Genomic DNA, 18606 nt, shown 5'->3' with positions numbered 1-18606 from the left:
CTTACCTAATTAATGGTTTAGAAAGAAAAAAAAAATCAATAATCAGACTTACCGAATTAATGGTTTGAAAATGCAATCAATGAACTTCCTTTTAAAACAGACTTCCTTAGAAGGACGTCTTTTGTCTGTATAAAAAAAGGATATATCTTTTGTGGATGTTTTAAGGTCATTATTGTGTTTTTTTATAACCAAAAAAAAAAAAAAAAAAACGTTTTTCCTCTACAAAAATATACATTTTCTTTATTTTAAAAAAAAACAGAAATTTTTATTTAAAATTTTTTTACATATGGCAAGAGAGTTGTAAAAAAAATTGGATAAATTGAAGGACAATACATTTAATAAAGATAAACTTGGAAAACAAAAAGTGGTTGGTTTGATGTATTAATGTCATTATTTTAAGTGTATGGGAAGTGACATATGTCATGGAAAAAAGGGAGAATGTCCAAAATAGAATGTTGAAGAGAAGGCTACTAGCATTCCCCATCAGGTTAATTCAAAGAACTTTCCTATTTTGCTTTCCGTATAAGATACTTTTACACTTTACAGTCTCTGTTTTCATGAATAAAACTTGTCCTTTCTAATTCCCTTCAAGATCGCTAATTCTACTAAGTTATCTAACCCAATCCTAAACACCGAATATGACCTATCAATATATATGTGTTTGCATGTATGGGAATAGAACAAATTTTCAATTGGTAGAGCCACCTAGCTAGTCTCTACATATTGACATCTTCATCTCTTAAAGGAATTTTCCTCTTAAATTCAAGGGTTCACATTGGAAAGGTATATTTTAGGGTAGGGCCTCAAGCAATTTCAATACGTCTGTGAACCAGAAAAAAACAGTTAATTAGGTGGAAAGTAAATTGTCTTCAACATCAACCATCATTTGATGCCACATGACTTGCTGCACCATTTACTACACGGTGACAGTGTCCCATTAAAATTGCATACGAATTTTCCAATCTCAACACTTCCCACTTTTACCCATAGTCAATGTCGTAGCCCAAACTGGACTCCTTTAACACGCATTCTTTCTTGTTGATGTAATGTATGCTTATTGTCATAGCAATCGGCTTAATTCAAAGAACTTTCGTTTTCTGTTTACTGTACAAAATAACTTTTACATTCTCAATTATTCTATAATTCCATTACACTTTACATTTTGTGGTTTCATGAAGAAACTTTGCCCCTTTTAATCCCTATAAAATGGTAGGATACTAATAATACCTTATAACTTACCCATTTTAATCCCCACAAATTGTAAAAATCCTTCATCTCTACTTAATTTCTTAATTCAAGATGTGTTGATTCTACTGAATTATCTAATCCAAACCAACCCTAACACACCGAATGTGATCTTTCAATATATGACATATATGAGTTTGCATGTGCATGCGTATAATATGGGAATAGAACAAATTGTCAATTGGTGGAGCCACCTAGCTAGTCTCTTCATATTGACATTAATGCACTAGTAATTAAGATGACTAGCTTAACATAAAAGAGGCAACATCATCATCTCTTAAAGGAATTTTCATCTCAAATTCAAGGTTCACACTGGAATGCTAATTTACTTTTGAAAAATGGTGGTTTTGGCACTTTCTTTTTAGGGGAAAAATAAGGGGGATGAAAAACTTTATTTTTCCTTTAAAAAATATATATATATTTTGGAAAAAAAAACCCAGACATTTTATTTTCTTTAAAAAAAAAAATCTTTTAAATTTTTTTTTTTTTTTTTAACAAGATGGTAAGAAAGTTCTACAAAAATTTAGATAAATGGAATAAAACATGAAAATGATACATTTAATAAGGGTAAATTTGGAAAAGAAAAGCTAGTTTTTTTTTATGCATTAATAAATGAGGAGATTCACTATTATACCTAAAATAGGAGCCCAGATTATAAAAAAACCATAGGCTTATTATCACAAAATATCCCTAATGTTTACGAAACTATTAGATTATAATTTTTTTTTTTTTGGTCAATTATGTCCTCAAGGTTAGTATGTGTGATCACAAATGGTTCCTGCCATTACGTTCCGTCAAAAACTCCGTTAGTTTACTGACGTAGCATATAGATACTACAAAACATTCATGAGGTTCACATTTTGATGTTCTTTTGGAACATAATTGCAAGGAAGGCACCTCAGCGCATTTTGATGTTCCAACTTTGTTCAGTAGGCTTTGTGTGAAATATCTAACATCTGCACCTGCACTTTTTTGGTTTTCTGTCCCTTTCATGATACTTCATATGTACTTAAAATTTCCTAGCAATGCAGGGATCATATGGTGAAATTTATTTAGTGAAGTGGCGTGGTACAGAAGTTGCTGCTAAAACAATCCGATCTTCCATTGCTTCCAATCCGACGGTGAAGTGAGTTTCTCTATCTGCATATCTTTGATCTAATGGTTTCTAGTCTTCTTTTAAGTGGCAGCATAATAAATAGATCATGGCAGTTAAAAGAGAAAGTAATCACTGATAAGAAATAACAAGTATAAACTTGATGTAAACTATCATACCAACGAAAACCTCCTATGATCTTTCTCACCTTGTGTGGAAAGGGTTGGTCACATCATGTGCATTTTAAACAGTGTGAATGTCTGCATATAGTTTTGAATTTGATAAATATTTGGTTAGTCTAGATTTTCGGTCTGCTTATATTAAGCACAGAACCATGCTATTTGGTTTGCTAAAGTCGTAAATTGATGCCAGTATCTTCATTTTCCGGATTCAACCAAGTTGAACTAACTTTGCTAATTGCAGGACTATCTTTCTGAAGGAACTTGCTTTGTGGCAAAAGTTGCGCCACCCTAACATAGTGCAATTTCTTGGTGTTCTGAGGCACACTGACCGCTTGATCTTCCTTACCGAGTATCTTTGCAATGTAAGTTGTCTTAATACTTAATTTCCTTTTCTTCCTAAATTCATGTTCATGTTTAAACTCTCCCAATTTTGATGCACCAGGGAAGTTTGCATGATATATTAAAGAGGAAAGGAAGACTTGATTTACAAACCGTAGTTTCTTATGCTTTAGATATTGCCAGGTACTCATATATCCTACTAATATGAAATTAAAGTTATAAATTGATAATGACCTCCCAAGGGACTGTGAAAAAAGTATCTTTTCATTATTGTCACATATCTCATTTGTATATGTTACTATTTTTTCTCCATTTTTTTAGACTTTTCATGTGAACTTGTTGTTGACAACTATGTTCAAAAATGTTGCAGAGGTATGAATTATCTCCATCAGCATAAACCACGCCCTATAATCCACAGAGATTTGACACCAAGGTACAGCAAGGAAACAGTATTAAAATGCATTTTGAGAGTGAATTATACAGATTGTTCCCTCCCCGGCAACCAATGCTTCTTCTTTGTTCTATAGAAATGTGTTACAGGATGAAGCTGGGAGACTCAAGGTCACAGATTTTGGCTTAAGCAAAATTGCACAGCAAAATGATGTATCTGGTTACAAAATGACTGGACGAACAGGTTCATGTAAGAGATGCCTTTTCACTAAAAACAAAGTATATATCCCTGGCAATTTGGTGCTAGCTCTAATGCTCTTGTCATCTTTGCTAGATCGTTATATGGCGCCTGAGGTTTATCGTCGAGAATCATATGGGACGAGTATCGATATCTTCTCATTTGCTCTGATAGTACATGAGGTGCATTTGCTTTAAACTTTAGAAATCTTATATTCCAGTAGTCATTTATGAAGATGATTTCTTATGGCATATCCAATTTGAGCCTTTCCACTATGTCATATATAGTCACAGATTTTGCTTACAGATGTTTCTAGGAGGACCACCTAATCTGGCAGAGGACCCGGAGAAAATTGCAGACAAGCGAGCATATGAAGATTCTCGACCGCCTCTCTTCTCTTATTTGTATCCGGAACCAATCAGGACGTGAGTGTTCTTCGACTACTTTAAATGTTATCCCATAGCAGGTTGTTAACAAGCACAAAAATAAACCTTACAGCTACATACAATACAAGCATTACTCAAAAGAGTCTTTAGGAACATGTCCTAAAATTTTTCTAGCAACCCCAAACAGTTGGAACTGTCGTGCTTCATTTTGCTGCCAATTAGAATCCATTGTTCTTGAATTTGGTTTAAAAGTGAGACAATAGCCTGCAATCAAACTCAAAGTTAGTAGAATCAGTAATCTTGAATTGCACAAGACACATTACTCTCTTTCTTAAACAGACATTTGTTTTGCATATGATAATGAAGTAAGTGCTCTCTGCTTTGAATAATTTAGGCTCCTTAAAGAATGCTGGCACCAGAATCCAGATTGCCGGCCGACATTCGAAGAGATCATTTTGCAGTTGGAGACAATTCAAGAGAACTTTCAGAACAAGAAAAGAATGGGAACCTGTATTAGTGCTTGTGCCATCTCATAAGATGGGATTATGACAGACATATGTTTAGTTCTTTTTCTTCTTCTTTGGGTTTGTGTATATAGGCATGTGTGTTACTTTCTGTATAACTTCTTTACAAGAGTGACAACTTATCATATTAAAGTTTTAATTAATTTTGCTTGGCACCCAGCTTAGTATAGTCATTATGCCTTCTCTCTTCCCTACCTGTCCAAATTCTTGTAAAGAGTACTAGCTAGACATCCAAAGTTTTCACTGGCTCTCCATCAAAATGTCAAATTTTCAACCAACAAATATTTAAAATTAAAGTTCAATAAGAAAGGGGAGGGTGCAATAAACAACTATTGAAAGAGAAGTGATTGAGTGCAAGCTTTTAACGCCATCTTGTAGTGTTTATAAATTATTTTTGAAGAAGGATAAACAAATTGTCTGGGTGGTGTAGTCGGTTATCACGCTAGTCTCACACACTAGAGGTCCCCGGTTCGAACCCGGGCTCAGACATCTAAAAATATTTGTTTTTTATTTGTTTTTGGCTTGGCAAGATGCAGAATATAACAACACATGGAGTCTTCCCAATTGTTCAATTTTACTGTTTTCATCATGAGATGTTTTGGTTCATGTTAATCATATTGTGATGGCCTAAAAGCCCCAAAGAAACCCCTTAATTCCTCTCCTTTGTAATTTGTTGTGGGATTTGGAGATAAACGCTTCAAAAATTATGCATGCATCAACACAATTAAAGTTGCAGATTGCAAAGCCTGCTAGATTGTAATGTTGCACTCAAAGCCAACTATCTACTTAAAAACAAGACTCAGAAGACCCAAAAGTATGACAAGGTGACATATACATTGATGAAACATACTCCTCTATACTTTTATATTTACAAATCTCAACCCTGTTGTAATGCATCATTTAGATTTCAAAAAATGCCAAGAAACTGATAGGTCTGCAGCCTCGTGGGTTTACGTATAGGCGGCTGTAAGAGTATGGAGATGATCCTGACTGAGTATCTCATCCACCTAAGACTTAGGCTGACCATTTTGAAACTGCTGCTCAGGCTGGATCTTTCCTTTTGCAGCAAGCCGCGCTTGAATTAGTTTTTCTCTAGCAAGAGCCTCACTTACGTTGGTTTGAACTGAATTACAAAGGTCATCAAGGGCAAGCATTGGAAATGGCTCCTCAATAAGAACACCCACCTGCAGATATCAATTACCCTATTAGAGCATGCATCATCTACCAATAAGAGATCAAGGAGAGGTAACTCATATAACAGAGTAGCAGATAAGGTTCTCTGAAATCTTCTGCCACCGGCTTTCAGTAATCCAGTTCATTTAGGAGAATGATGAGTATGGGACTAAGTTTCACTTTCAGAATTCCCACAATCTGCTTCGAACAATTTTTGAGAGTCTATATATGTTTTAGAGTAGTAAAAGTATGCGTTCTAGAATGAAACATACATGAATTTATGAATGGTTTGAGAATGACAATTAAAAGGTGATGGCACACACCATTTCTCTCATTCAGCTTATACCAAGAATGACAAAAGGCAATTTACTTTGCCTGTGCCTGATTACCTCAGTCGTATTAAAAAAAAAATTGTTGACAAACACTGCATTGAAACAAGGAAAAAACATATATGTTAGAAAGCAGGCAGAGAAAGGAACATACTTCTTCAATGCAGAACAGAGAAGCAGCACTAATAAAAGTAGCAGGAACCACAATCCAGTGGCAGTCATCCCAAAGTATGATAGGGAGAGTGAGATGCCAGAGAACTAGAAACCTTGAAGTCAAGCGCGTATATGAGAGGGGGATGGGAGTACCAATTAGTTGTTCGCATACACCAATCCCTTCATGGAAACAAGAGATTTTTGATTGCTGTATAATGATTAAGTCATGTAAGATACTGATTGAGTTTCTTCATGCATAAAGCTCATATAATGAAAATAGTAATTTGAAACTGTGATATTAATCTAGGAAGGGATTACCAACATAATTCTCCTTGAGTCCTCCAAATTTAGCAATCGAAGGCTCTGGGAGATGAACTCAATAATGCAGCTGGGTCGATGTTTTGAATTCAAAACAACTAACAGATCATCTAATTCAAGCAAATTTTGGAGGTCCTGTCTGATATCTGAGCCATAAACGACATGACACTGCATTTAAAAGTTAACATCTATCAATTGATTGTGCTACCAATATCAATGTGATCAAATAATAGTTCCAGAAATGAAAAAGTTACAGAATCAGGTTTTCTTCAGCACAGAAAAATCAATGAAACTAAAGGTAGGTTCTAGCTCATGTTAAAAAATTATCTGAGCATCTCTCTACCAATTACACATTTACATTGCGCCTTCAAATAATGCAAAGGATTCCAAAATTATAAACCATTGCTAAAATGCCCTACCATTGAACTAACTTGTCCAATTGGAACCACCAACACTCTCAATATTATATTAGTACACAATGAAAAACTTTCTGGATGTTACATTGATTTCATTAAATTCGAGTCCTCCGAAACTATCCTTAAAAATTTGTTTTCAATCAGCAAATCTGATGAACTTGCAAATATAAGAAGGCATGCTAAAATTTGAACAATTAACATCGAAAAACTGAAATTCACAAACCTTCAGTGCAACAGGAAAGGCCACAATATACTGCAAAAGTGCCTTCTTCAGCTGTGCATCACCTGAATTTTCAACCGCGGAAATGATCTGCCTTGCGAAATCATTAGCCCCTGCAATCACCTTAGTCCAAGCCTTCCTCCCTTCTTCAAACCTTGAATAAGAAGCCTCTGTCCTGAACACCAACAACAGCGCCAATGCCGGTGCTGTCAGCTGGTACGGCAAAGTTGAGGACCTCAACACCGGAAAAAACCCCGGAAGCCAATTCAATGAAACCGCTGAATTGTAGCTCGCAATCACCACTGCCACTAAAGTAAAAGCAATGACTGGTGGTATCAAAGACAAGATTACCCTTGACGAAAGGCTCGTAAGAAAGTGCCGGAGATGGCGGTAAGAGCTTCTGTGATGAACCCATTTCTCATGGTCGTAAAGGGTTCTGTTCTGTCTGAAGCCACGCTCTTTTATGCTGTCTGCCCAGTCGGGTATGATCTGGAGTATTGAGATTACGGCTTGTATTGGAGAGGAAGATGAAGATGATGATGATGGTGGGTTTGGGTTTGGGTTTGGGGTTGGGGAGGGTGAGCAGCAGAGGACTTTGAACTTGAGGGTTTTAGGTTTGGAGGGAAGGGTTGGAAAAGTGTTTGGGGTAGAGTATTTGGATGAGAGAGAGATGTTGGTGGTGGGTTTGATGGGGTTTACGGGTTGTATCAGCATTTGTAGGAGTTAGAGTTTGGAGGAGGGAGACGGAAGAAGAAAAGGGCATGTTAGGGTTTCACAGAGTGTGTGTGTGAAGAGTGTTAGCTGAGCTGAGAGGGAGAAAGTAGATGAGTTAGTTAAACAACGGTTATATGTGAAGGAGGTTTTTACACATGTCCAAAATCTGATACTAACAAAAGTGAGTATGCTAGTGGGACCCAATATCAGTGACAGGCTCATCTGAACCGTTCATTTGAATACCCCACCATAAACAACCTCAACACCATCCAACACATTGCCACAGCATTACCTATCACTTACATAAAAATCATATTTATTAATCTTTTTTTATCTCAGTTCTTGTTTTCTTTTTGTCAGCTTCTTAAATTTCAAAGCACCGTGCATATTGTCAAGATGAGGTGCATTTGAGCTTCAGGTGACCCAAGAATCATATCCATACTTAGGTTTTTATCTCAGCAGCAAGGGGAAGATCATACATGAGACAAAACATGAAATATCTTCTGCAAAAGGAACACAGAGTCCAAATATATCACCGCATACAACTTACAAGAACAGTAGAATCATTCCCAAAACGATTATCTTTCTATACATTGTTAACTGCCTATTAAACTAAGGATGTTCCTTAGCACTGTTTGGGGCCAACTTTTCAATTTCTTTTTCAGGTTGCCTCTTTGCTCCAAAGATGAAGTCTTTCACAGAACTTTCAGCAGACTGTATCGCCCTCTTAACCTGCCATCACAACTTTGTGCAATTAGTATTTGAAACAATTACCGTAAACCAAGTATTAACAAAACCGATATTTACCAAAAGAACCTATGACAATTGCCAATTGGGAACCTACTAACAAATTGCAAGTTTTCTAAGACAGTAAAAAAGGACATGAACAGAGGAAAGAATCTCAGCTTTTCATAACCATTGATTCAATTAAATTACAAAAGTCATCCTGCCTTATTTCAAAAGAAAAAACATGCTTTACATTAAACAATCTAGTCTTTAAACCTCATCACTAATCTCAGCCATAATCTGTTGTGAGTGGAGCCTCATCACACTACACTTTCAAAGGCTGATATGCTATCCTTACAGAAACAACAAACTTCCATTATGTGTGACAGATGATATATGACTTGTATAAATATCAATACAAAACAATTTTTTGCAGCCCTGAAAGCCATAGTCCCGGGATGCTTATGGTTAAACCGTATTTGTCAAAATAACACATTCTTGATGTTGTTTGTTCTCTCTTAGTCTCTAATGATATCCTAGAGAAGTTGGCCTTCCTTTGACTGAATCACATGACATCCTCTCATATTCTCACTAAGAGATGCCTCTTTTAATGACTGCACCTATTTGTAACTTCCCAAATTTTTCAATATTCCATTTGAACATCGTATAGTTCTAATGTCAAGAAGAAGTCATTCTTTAATACCCCACTCAATGTTCCCAAAACAAGGCTAGCCTAAGAGTGCTCCCACATCATACTTTTCTACCTCTTCGTCATGAAGAGTCAAATCTAGATGATAGAAAAGTTTCTTTGGTTATTTCTGGTCATGAACAACCAGATGTAGATAATCAAATACCAAGACATATATGAAACCCAATCTTTAGTCTAGCTTTCAGAGGACCTAACAATGTTAAGCATATTGCAATATAAATAAAACGTTTTTGCTATAGGGTAGTGACTCAACAAGCAGCACATTAAACAGCAACAAAAGCAAAATCGATGCAAAGCAAAAACAAGATGCCCAACTAGCCCAATTATAAAACCCAAGTTTAGTCCACAACTAGCAACTACAGATCAACCCCCAAAATCGAAAGACCCCAAACATTGTGAACTAAAAGGGCATATCATACATCTCATAATTTAATTAGCTGCAAAACAAACAAAGGGAAAATTGTAACACCAAGACTAGTTTTTCGTTTTCCCCCTACCATTTCTCAACAAGATTCAATAGTAATTTTGGGAAAAAGAAATCACGGGAAGGAAAAAGAACATACAGGGTCGAGAGCATTGGGCTCAGAGCCATAATCAGCAGTCAAGAGGAAATAGGCAGCAGTAGCGGTGGCCACCATAGTTGTCCTCCTCACCAGCTTATCAGTTTGTGAGTTCATCGTGGTAGTTTTGCTTTCACTTGGATTCTCTGAAAGAAAAAAGGGTTTAAAGTAACAGACTTTGATACTTGGTTTTAGAGACAGAGGTTTTTCAATTTTGGAAGTGAGAAAAGAAAGTAGAAGGCGGCCTCTGAAGAAAATGCGTTTTATATAATATCAGAAACTACCCTTTGGTTTGCAGTTTATTACACATAGTCCCAAGAGACTGCTCTGCTGCAGTTATTACACATAGTCCCAAGAGACTGCTCTGCTGCAGTTATTACTTCTTGACCATCTGGGTCTCTTATATTTAACCAGTTAAGCTTACACTGACAGCCAAACGCACCGCAAATATTTCTCTTCCTGCAAATCTAGAAGCCAAAAGTTCCTCTCTTTTTTCCTTTATTTGGTCACAGAAAGCCAATAGTTCCTCTCAGCTCTTCATCAATGGAAGATCCCAACCCAGCCCAGCCCACAGTCACGCAAATCGCGAACCCCCCAAACTCTGAAGAAGCTCTCGCTCCACAGCCTCCCCCGTCTTCTCTTCCTCCCAAGACCAAGAAGAGACCCCTTGACAATGATGCCCATATCTCCAACTCCAGCTACTTCAAGGTTCGCGCCGTCCTCAAGGAGATTCGTCCTCATTTTCTTGAGGTACATTTCAGACCCATTTGTCAAAGTTTGTATCTTGGTCTGAATTTGTTGTAAATTTGGAGAATTTATGTGATCTGGGTTTCCTTTTTATTGAATTTGTCTTTTAACTTGGTTACATTTAGATTTGAGGTACATTATTCGGGCTTGTTTGGGTTCACAATTTGCTTTCTTGAGCATTTCTAATGATTTCTTTCTTTTTATTGTTCCGTCTCTTTCCTTTTTCTTTTAAAAATTTAAAAATGGATAATCTTTAATAATTTTTTTGTGTGGGTGAAATCAAATGTATAATCTTTGTCATTCTGCGCCCTTGTACTTTTGTTTTTTGGGGTGCCCTTAGCAGCTTTCATAGGAAAGTTGGTCTAAACAGTGATTTTGATGGAAATGACTGTACTTGGTAAACATTTACCAATGATTGCTGCTTTTGATTTTGTTTTTATTTTAGAGGGTCTGTCGCTCTTTTAATTTTTCGGTTGCACGGGACGTTTAATATAAAGTGAAGGATGAAGACAAGAAATTTAAGGTTCAAGTGAATTGAGGTGTTGTTAGTTTGCGTTAAGTGAAACTCTCAAAAGTAGGGTCTATTTGCTACCATTTCTGTTTGTGCTTGATTGTTTTAGGCTCAGATGAAGTATAATGCGTTATGCATGTTATGTAGTCTGTATATGCCATGGGTAGAATTAGGAGATCATGGCTGCTGTAAAGTACATTAGGTTCTGTAGAGACTGCTGGGGATAGGCCATTGGGTGTTAGCTTGGTTCTTAAATTGTTAGTCTATCAAAGTTGTGGATGTAATCACAATCAATTAATAGCTCTACATCCTAATGTTTTGAACTGCTTCTTTTGTTTGCTACATTATGTGAAGTAAGGAGGGCTAACTTTTTGTCTTTTGTTATCTTGAAGGTTCTCCGGACCCCTGACTTTCGATTATGCAAGGCGGCCAATGACATCCAAGAACGTAAGCACGTGAAGATTTTATTTTATTTGTCATTTTAACACAGTGACACATAGGTATCCTTTGATTCGTATGAGAAAGCTGACCTGATTTATTGTGTCCAACTTCCATTTGCGCCCTAACTTGATTTATTAATTCTTCATGTTGATGAAAATGTAGAGTTTCATCCTTGAAACTTAGTTTGCCGTATTTTCCTTGTTGGCCACCAAATTCTAGGATATCGTTAGCGTAATATTCAGATGGACTTTGGCCTCCTTTGTGAGGAGACATCTGTCTTGCTCATCTCTTAAATTCACCCATGGTTTTATCCTGAGTTTTGAATTTCTTGAGCTTCATGTATGCTTGTGCTCCATTTTTGTAGTTTTTGTTTCTTAATCCCATTGGGAACAATTTAGGATCCAAGGTTTTCAATGACGGAGCCAATTGCATGAGAGACATTGCTTATTACTTGTCATATGATGGGCAAGTAGAAAGTAACTTTTTATGGATTGATTATGAGATGTATTTTCAACCCTGTATGTTGCAAATTGCAGAAGTGAAGCTTCTGATGGAACTATACAAACAGATGACAGCAGAAGCAGTTTCCACAGCAAGATGTAAGAATGTGCCGGAAGGCCAGCCTTTATCAGGTGAAAAGTCCCAAGATACTAGAGCTTCTGGAAAACCATCAGAAAATAAATTTCCGTCAGGTATATCCAGCGAGAAGGCTGAAGATGGTCAAATTCAAGGGACATATGTTGTTGGAGGTTCAGCTTTTGGCTGGAATTTCATCACCTTTTTAGGCAGTGACCCAGTCTACTGTGGGATAACAAAGGAGTCATTTCGAGCTAATGGGAGCAAAGTAACAGTAACATAATCCTACTGTTCTATGGTCTGGTTGAAGTACATTAAGTAGGGATATAAAATGCTCTCTGATTCTTGCTATCTCAATGTTGCTTGAATGGTAGGGCTAGCAGAGATTCTTGAACCATGCTCCATGATATTAGTATAAAAGGGATACATTGATTATTTGATAAATGGAAATGGGTGTAATGTTTTCATTTGAATGAGTTGTACACTATGATTCTTCAAAAGGGATCAGCTAAGATGATGTAATATTCCGATTTCTGATAAGTTTGGCATGTAATTTTACACTTGAGATTAAGAATGAAATTTGTGACAGTAATCCCAGAAAGATGGGTTGTTTGAGAAGTGTCTCTGCTGAGGATGCAGTACTATTTTCATAATGCCATGCTATTCATCTGCTAGCACATCAACTAAAAACGGTTGGGGGTGGCCAGCACATGCAGGCCTAGGTGCAAACCCAGACCAAGGTAAGCCATCTGCTGTTTTTTCTTTGATCAGAAATGCTGCCATACTTCTTTCCATTATAGCCCAATTGCATAGAAGTCTTTAGACAATGATTGGGTGTCCATAGAATCACCCTTGGCATAAGGAGAACAAATAGACAAAGTCAGACTCAATCACAAGCTGAGAAATATCCCTATCCCAAATAAGAGAACTGAGTGCCAAGGGAAGTGAGTGCCTCACCTTTAACAAAGGGACACCCGAAATTCACTGATTGTTCAGTTAAAAAGATCACTTCAGATGTGAGCTTCTTTGTCTCGATCATCTTCATGATTTTAGTTAGCATAGACGGAAGTTGATTATTCAAACTCTTTTGTGGATTAGTGGTGGTTTTTTTCTACAGACGAACCCTTCCCTTGGATTCAATTCAAAAAATCACAGTATATACTGTTGAGTTAAACCAGCATAACCACGAGTTTTTTGTTTTTGTTTTTTCTTCTCTCGTGGTTTGCTTGGTTCCTCTCTCTCTCTCTCTCTCTCTCTCTCTCTCTCTCTCTCTCTCCATTTACCCGTATTTCATCTCTTGCATGCTTTGTCTTCAAATGGATCACATGCTGCCCATGAATGAATTGGCTCAATGTGAAAAAGGCAATGGTTTTTTCCCCTTCCTATTCCTATTTTGACGGCAGCGAAAAACAGACCAAATTGTCTTCAATTTCAATCATCATTTGATGCCGCATGACTTGCTGTGGTTGCTACGTGGGATCCCACTAAAACTGCATAAGATTTTACTACTATTTTGTCAGGACGAATGAGTGGTTGCGTGCAGCATGCTCCGGAGGAGATTGACCCTTCCCCGAGTCAGTCCAGTCGGAAAGGGAAGGGCCCGCAGTCAAGACAATCTCAACACTTCCCACTTTCACCCATAATCATCGCTTAGACTAGACTCTTTTAACACGCGTTCTTTAAATGCACACTATCTTTCCTTAATTGGTCTGTCAATTTTTTATTATGTTTGAACTTATTGATGTGTATGAATTCCTATCGTGTATTGGGAGAACAAACAAAAAGGAAGACAGATTAGTAAATGAAATAATGTATGGAATTTCTATTCTTTCTTTATGTAAATTTCATATTAAATGACGAAGAAAATTCTAGAGGAAGACAGATTAGTCAATGAAATAATGTATGAAATTTCTGTTCTTTCTTTATGTAATTTTCATATTAAATGACTCAAAAAATTCTAGAGGAAGACAAATTAGTCAATGAAATAATGTATGGAATTTATGCTCTTTTTTTTTTATGTAATTTTCATATTAAATAACGAAGAAAATTCTAAAGGTAGACTTATCAGAAAAGGATATACATGTGCTCATAAATGAAAAAGGTAAAATACATGTCCTCCTCCTTTGTTATGAGGAGTGGGACAAAAATGGGTGTTTATTAGACTTGAGGAAGGCTTCTACCAATCAATCAATGAAGACTAGAGGAAGACTTTTACCAATCAATAAATGAAGACTAGAGGAAGACTTATATACCAATGAATGGCTCTCTTTTGGTTGGGGGAACGTGTGTGTGGGTGTTAAAACTCATTGGAGAAAGACTAGAGGACTATACCACATCATGTGATAGATAATGTGTCAATTTGCAAATAACTTTAGTAGCAAGTAGACTGTACTAGCCACCTACAACTTTAAGCCTGATCATTCAGATAATGCTTGCATCCTCTGTTTTACCGCAGCTGCTAGCACAAAGAAAGCCGATGCTTTTGTTGCCTCTTCTACCTCCATGCGGCATTGCTTTGTCGGACTTTCTCCCATTGTAGAGAATTCCCCACTATCGCCTTCGGTAGGAGTATGGGTTGTGTCTCAAGTAATGTGGTTGATCTTTCTAATTGCCTTAGTTAGCTTTGCCATACCAACTACCTAATCAAACACAGGGCCCCCATAAAAGAGAAAGTTACTAGCAAAACTATATAAGACTTTTAACAGCTGTCACATATGATTATGTGTGTTAAACCCCTTTCAACCTTAACCCTAGAATTACACAGAGTAACAAATATTATTTATTGAATTATCGAAACATTACAATATTCTCAACAACTCATTCTTGATACAATAATTGCCTAATATAGCTGTAAGCTCTCATTTAGTAATTCGGTTAGAAACTAATTTCTTAACTAATCAAATAATAAACTGACTATGCCAGCTCATCACTAATCTAGCTCAGCAATGATGAAGGTTCTTAACAATGTAATCAGTCGATGTGACGTAGTGTTATTGATGAAAATATAGCCATTCCTACCACCTCATGTAAATCCCACAAGACTCCCATTCAAGGAAGGGAAGAAAGTATGTGAATGCTAGCAATCTTCTCTCCAACCTTCTTTTGGACTTTCTCCATTTTCCTCATGACATGTGTCACTTTTCTTACATTAAAAACAATGTAATTAATGTATCAAATAAGATAACATTTGTTTCCAAATTTACTTTTATTTTTTGTATTGATTTTAATGTTTCCTTAAATTTATTATCCAAATTTGTTACAACTTTCTTTTCACCTTGTTAAAAAATTAAATAAGAAAAAACATTAGGTTTTTTTTTTCTTTTTTGAAAGACTCCAACAAATAAGACTTACCTAATTAATGGTTTAGAAAGAAAAAAAAAATCAATAATCAGACTTACCGAATTAATGGTTTGAAAATGCAATCAATGAACTTCCTTTTAAAACAGACTTCCTTAGAAGGACGTCTTTTGTCTGTATAAAAAAAGGATATATCTTTTGTGGATGTTTTAAGGTCATTATTGTGTTTTTTTATAACCAAAAAAAAAAAAAAAAAAACGTTTTTCCTCTACAAAAATATACATTTTCTTTATTTTAAAAAAAAACAGAAATTTTTATTTAAAATTTTTTTACATATGGCAAGAGAGTTGTAAAAAAAATTGGATAAATTGAAGGACAATACATTTAATAAAGATAAACTTGGAAAACAAAAAGTGGTTGGTTTGATGTATTAATGTCATTATTTTAAGTGTATGGGAAGTGACATATGTCATGGAAAAAAGGGAGAATGTCCAAAATAGAATGTTGAAGAGAAGGCTACTAGCATTCCCCATCAGGTTAATTCAAAGAACTTTCCTATTTTGCTTTCCGTATAAGATACTTTTACACTTTACAGTCTCTGTTTTCATGAATAAAACTTGTCCTTTCTAATTCCCTTCAAGATCGCTAATTCTACTAAGTTATCTAACCCAATCCTAAACACCGAATATGACCTATCAATATATATGTGTTTGCATGTATGGGAATAGAACAAATTTTCAATTGGTAGAGCCACCTAGCTAGTCTCTACATATTGACATCTTCATCTCTTAAAGGAATTTTCCTCTTAAATTCAAGGGTTCACATTGGAAAGGTATATTTTAGGGTAGGGCCTCAAGCAATTTCAATACGTCTGTGAACCAGAAAAAAACAGTTAATTAGGTGGAAAGTAAATTGTCTTCAACATCAACCATCATTTGATGCCACATGACTTGCTGCACCATTTACTACACGGTGACAGTGTCCCATTAAAATTGCATACGAATTTTCCAATCTCAACACTTCCCACTTTTACCCATAGTCAATGTCGTAGCCCAAACTGGACTCCTTTAACACGCATTCTTTCTTGTTGATGTAATGTATGCTTATTGTCATAGCAATCGGCTTAATTCAAAGAACTTTCGTTTTCTGTTTACTGTACAAAATAACTTTTACATTCTCAATTATTCTATAATTCCATTACACTTTACATTTTGTGGTTTCATGAAGAAACTTTGCCCCTTTTAATCCCTATAAAATGGTAGGATACTAATAATACCTTATAACTTACCCATTTTAATCCCCACAAATTGTAAAAATCCTTCATCTCTACTTAATTTCTTAATTCAAGATGTGTTGATTCTACTGAATTATCTAATCCAAACCAACCCTAACACACCGAATGTGATCTTTCAATATATGACATATATGAGTTTGCATGTGCATGCGTATAATATGGGAATAGAACAAATTGTCAATTGGTGGAGCCACCTAGCTAGTCTCTTCATATTGACATTAATGCACTAGTAATTAAGATGACTAGCTTAACATAAAAGAGGCAACATCATCATCTCTTAAAGGAATTTTCATCTCAAATTCAAGGTTCACACTGGAATGCTAATTTACTTTTGAAAAATGGTGGTTTTGGCACTTTCTTTTTAGGGGAAAAATAAGGGGGATGAAAAACTTTATTTTTCCTTTAAAAAATATATATATATTTTGGAAAAAAAAACCCAGACATTTTATTTTCTTTAAAAAAAAAAATCTTTTAAATTTTTTTTTTTTTTTTTAACAAGATGGTAAGAAAGTTCTACAAAAATTTAGATAAATGGAATAAAACATGAAAATGATACATTTAATAAGGGTAAATTTGGAAAAGAAAAGCTAGTTTTTTTTTATGCATTAATAAATGAGGAGATTCACTATTATACCTAAAATAGGAGCCCAGATTATAAAAAAACCATAGGCTTATTATCACAAAATATCCCTAATGTTTACGAAACTATTAGATTATAATTTTTTTTTTTTTGGTCAATTATGTCCTCAAGGTTAGTATGTGTGATCACAAATGGTTCCTGCCATTACGTTCCGTCAAAAACTCCGTTAGTTTACTGACGTAGCATATAGATACTACAAAACATTCATGAGGTTCACACACCTATCACAAATGGTCCTTGTGAAATTTTTAAAATTTTAATTTAAAATTTATAAAATTTTGGTTTTCTTTTTAAAATTTTATGAATTTTTAATTATTTAAAAATATATATTATATGTTAAATACATGTGACACTATATTATTGTAGATGTGGGCTCCATATATATGCCACATCAACAAACTAATGAAGTTTTAAAAAAATAATTTAAAATTTATAAAATTTAAAATGAAAAAACTTAGAGTTTAGGGTTCATAAATGGTCTTCAAGATTAAAATCCTTCTATAAATGGTTTTTTTTCATTTATAAATAATTTTAAAAAGAAAAACAAAATTTTATGAATTTTAAATGAAAAAAATTAAAAAATTTCACAAGGACCATTTGTGATAGGTGTGTGAACCTCATGGATGTTTTGTGATATATATATATATATATACACGTCAACAAACTATTGGAGTTTTTTATGAAACCTAACGGCAGGGACCATTTGTGATCGCACATACTAATCTTGAGGATCACGAGTGACAAAAAAAAAATTAAGGATGCAATTTGATAGTTTCGTAAATCTTAGGGACGTTTTGTGAAATTAAGCCAAAAACCATATATGAAATAAACACACCCAAAGCCAATTTACAACATAACAAAAAGGCTTTTAACTTCTTTTAAATTAAAAAATTGCAATTGATTTCTTAAAACAAACCCAAACCCAAAACCTCATAAAAAAAAAGCCCAAAACAATTAATAGGGCATCAAAGTAATTTAATAATCAAAATTAAATTCAATAAGGGTGGCTGTTCATTTTTTGGGTTTTTTTTTTTTTTTTTTGGGTTTTTTTTTGGAAATTAAATGGTATAGAATTTATCTATAGTATTAATGCTAAAAATAATTACATGACTAAATATCTCAAGAATTAAAGAAACGCACTTTGTCATTCATGAGTTTAGGCTATGGTAACCACTATAAATAATTAATGCTTGTATCTTGGGATATTAGACAAGCAAAGATACTTCACCAGATTTCCATGCATGCTTTATTTGGCTTTGCTTTATCTTTGTCCTAAATAGTTGTGCTTCTTCGTCTTGATCATGACTCTAACTAACGTTGATCATGAGAAGCAAATATACTGCTTTAAAATCTTCTATGCATTTCTTGTGGTGCTTTTACTACAC

At 35.0% G+C, this 18606-nt stretch overlaps 3 protein-coding genes and 1 non-coding gene across 4 annotated transcripts; 2 read left to right on the top strand and 2 right to left on the bottom strand.

Moving 5' to 3' along the window:
- Nucleotides 1–4812: 4812 nt before the first annotated feature.
- Nucleotides 4813–4886, top strand: TRNAV-CAC. The gene has a single exon. It is a non-coding gene; the product is annotated as a tRNA-Val (tRNA).
- Nucleotides 4887–5318: 432 nt separating this feature from the next.
- Nucleotides 5319–8103, bottom strand: LOC117618248 (UPF0187 protein At3g61320, chloroplastic-like). Its single transcript, XM_034347846.1, has 4 exons — nucleotides 7010–8103; nucleotides 6371–6538; nucleotides 6054–6260; nucleotides 5319–5581 (listed from the first exon to the last, which is right to left on the bottom strand). Exons 1-4 carry the CDS (start codon nucleotides 7718–7720, stop codon nucleotides 5405–5407), a joined length of 1263 nt encoding a protein of 420 aa, XP_034203737.1. The 5' UTR covers nucleotides 7721–8103; the 3' UTR covers nucleotides 5319–5404.
- A 97-nt stretch (nucleotides 8104–8200) lies between these two features.
- Nucleotides 8201–10128, bottom strand: LOC117618250. Its single transcript, XM_034347849.1, has 3 exons — nucleotides 10000–10128; nucleotides 9719–9861; nucleotides 8201–8452 (listed from the first exon to the last, which is right to left on the bottom strand). The coding sequence occupies exons 2-3, from the start codon at nucleotides 9830–9832 to the stop codon at nucleotides 8333–8335; spliced, it is 234 nt and encodes a 77-aa protein (XP_034203740.1). The 5' UTR covers nucleotides 9833–9861; nucleotides 10000–10128; the 3' UTR covers nucleotides 8201–8332.
- Nucleotides 10129–10144: 16 nt separating this feature from the next.
- On the top strand, nucleotides 10145–12578 carry LOC117618249. Its single transcript, XM_034347847.1, has 3 exons — nucleotides 10145–10465; nucleotides 11366–11420; nucleotides 11951–12578. The coding sequence occupies exons 1-3, from the start codon at nucleotides 10259–10261 to the stop codon at nucleotides 12271–12273; spliced, it is 585 nt and encodes a 194-aa protein (XP_034203738.1). The 5' UTR covers nucleotides 10145–10258; the 3' UTR covers nucleotides 12274–12578.
- Nucleotides 12579–18606: the final 6028 nt, after the last annotated feature.

The sequence above is a fragment of the Prunus dulcis genome, chromosome 2 (genome assembly GCF_902201215.1).
Source record: "Prunus dulcis chromosome 2, ALMONDv2, whole genome shotgun sequence".
Lineage (NCBI taxonomy): Eukaryota > Viridiplantae > Streptophyta > Magnoliopsida > Rosales > Rosaceae > Prunus > Prunus dulcis.
This window is presented reverse-complemented; position numbering and strand designations above follow the sequence as displayed.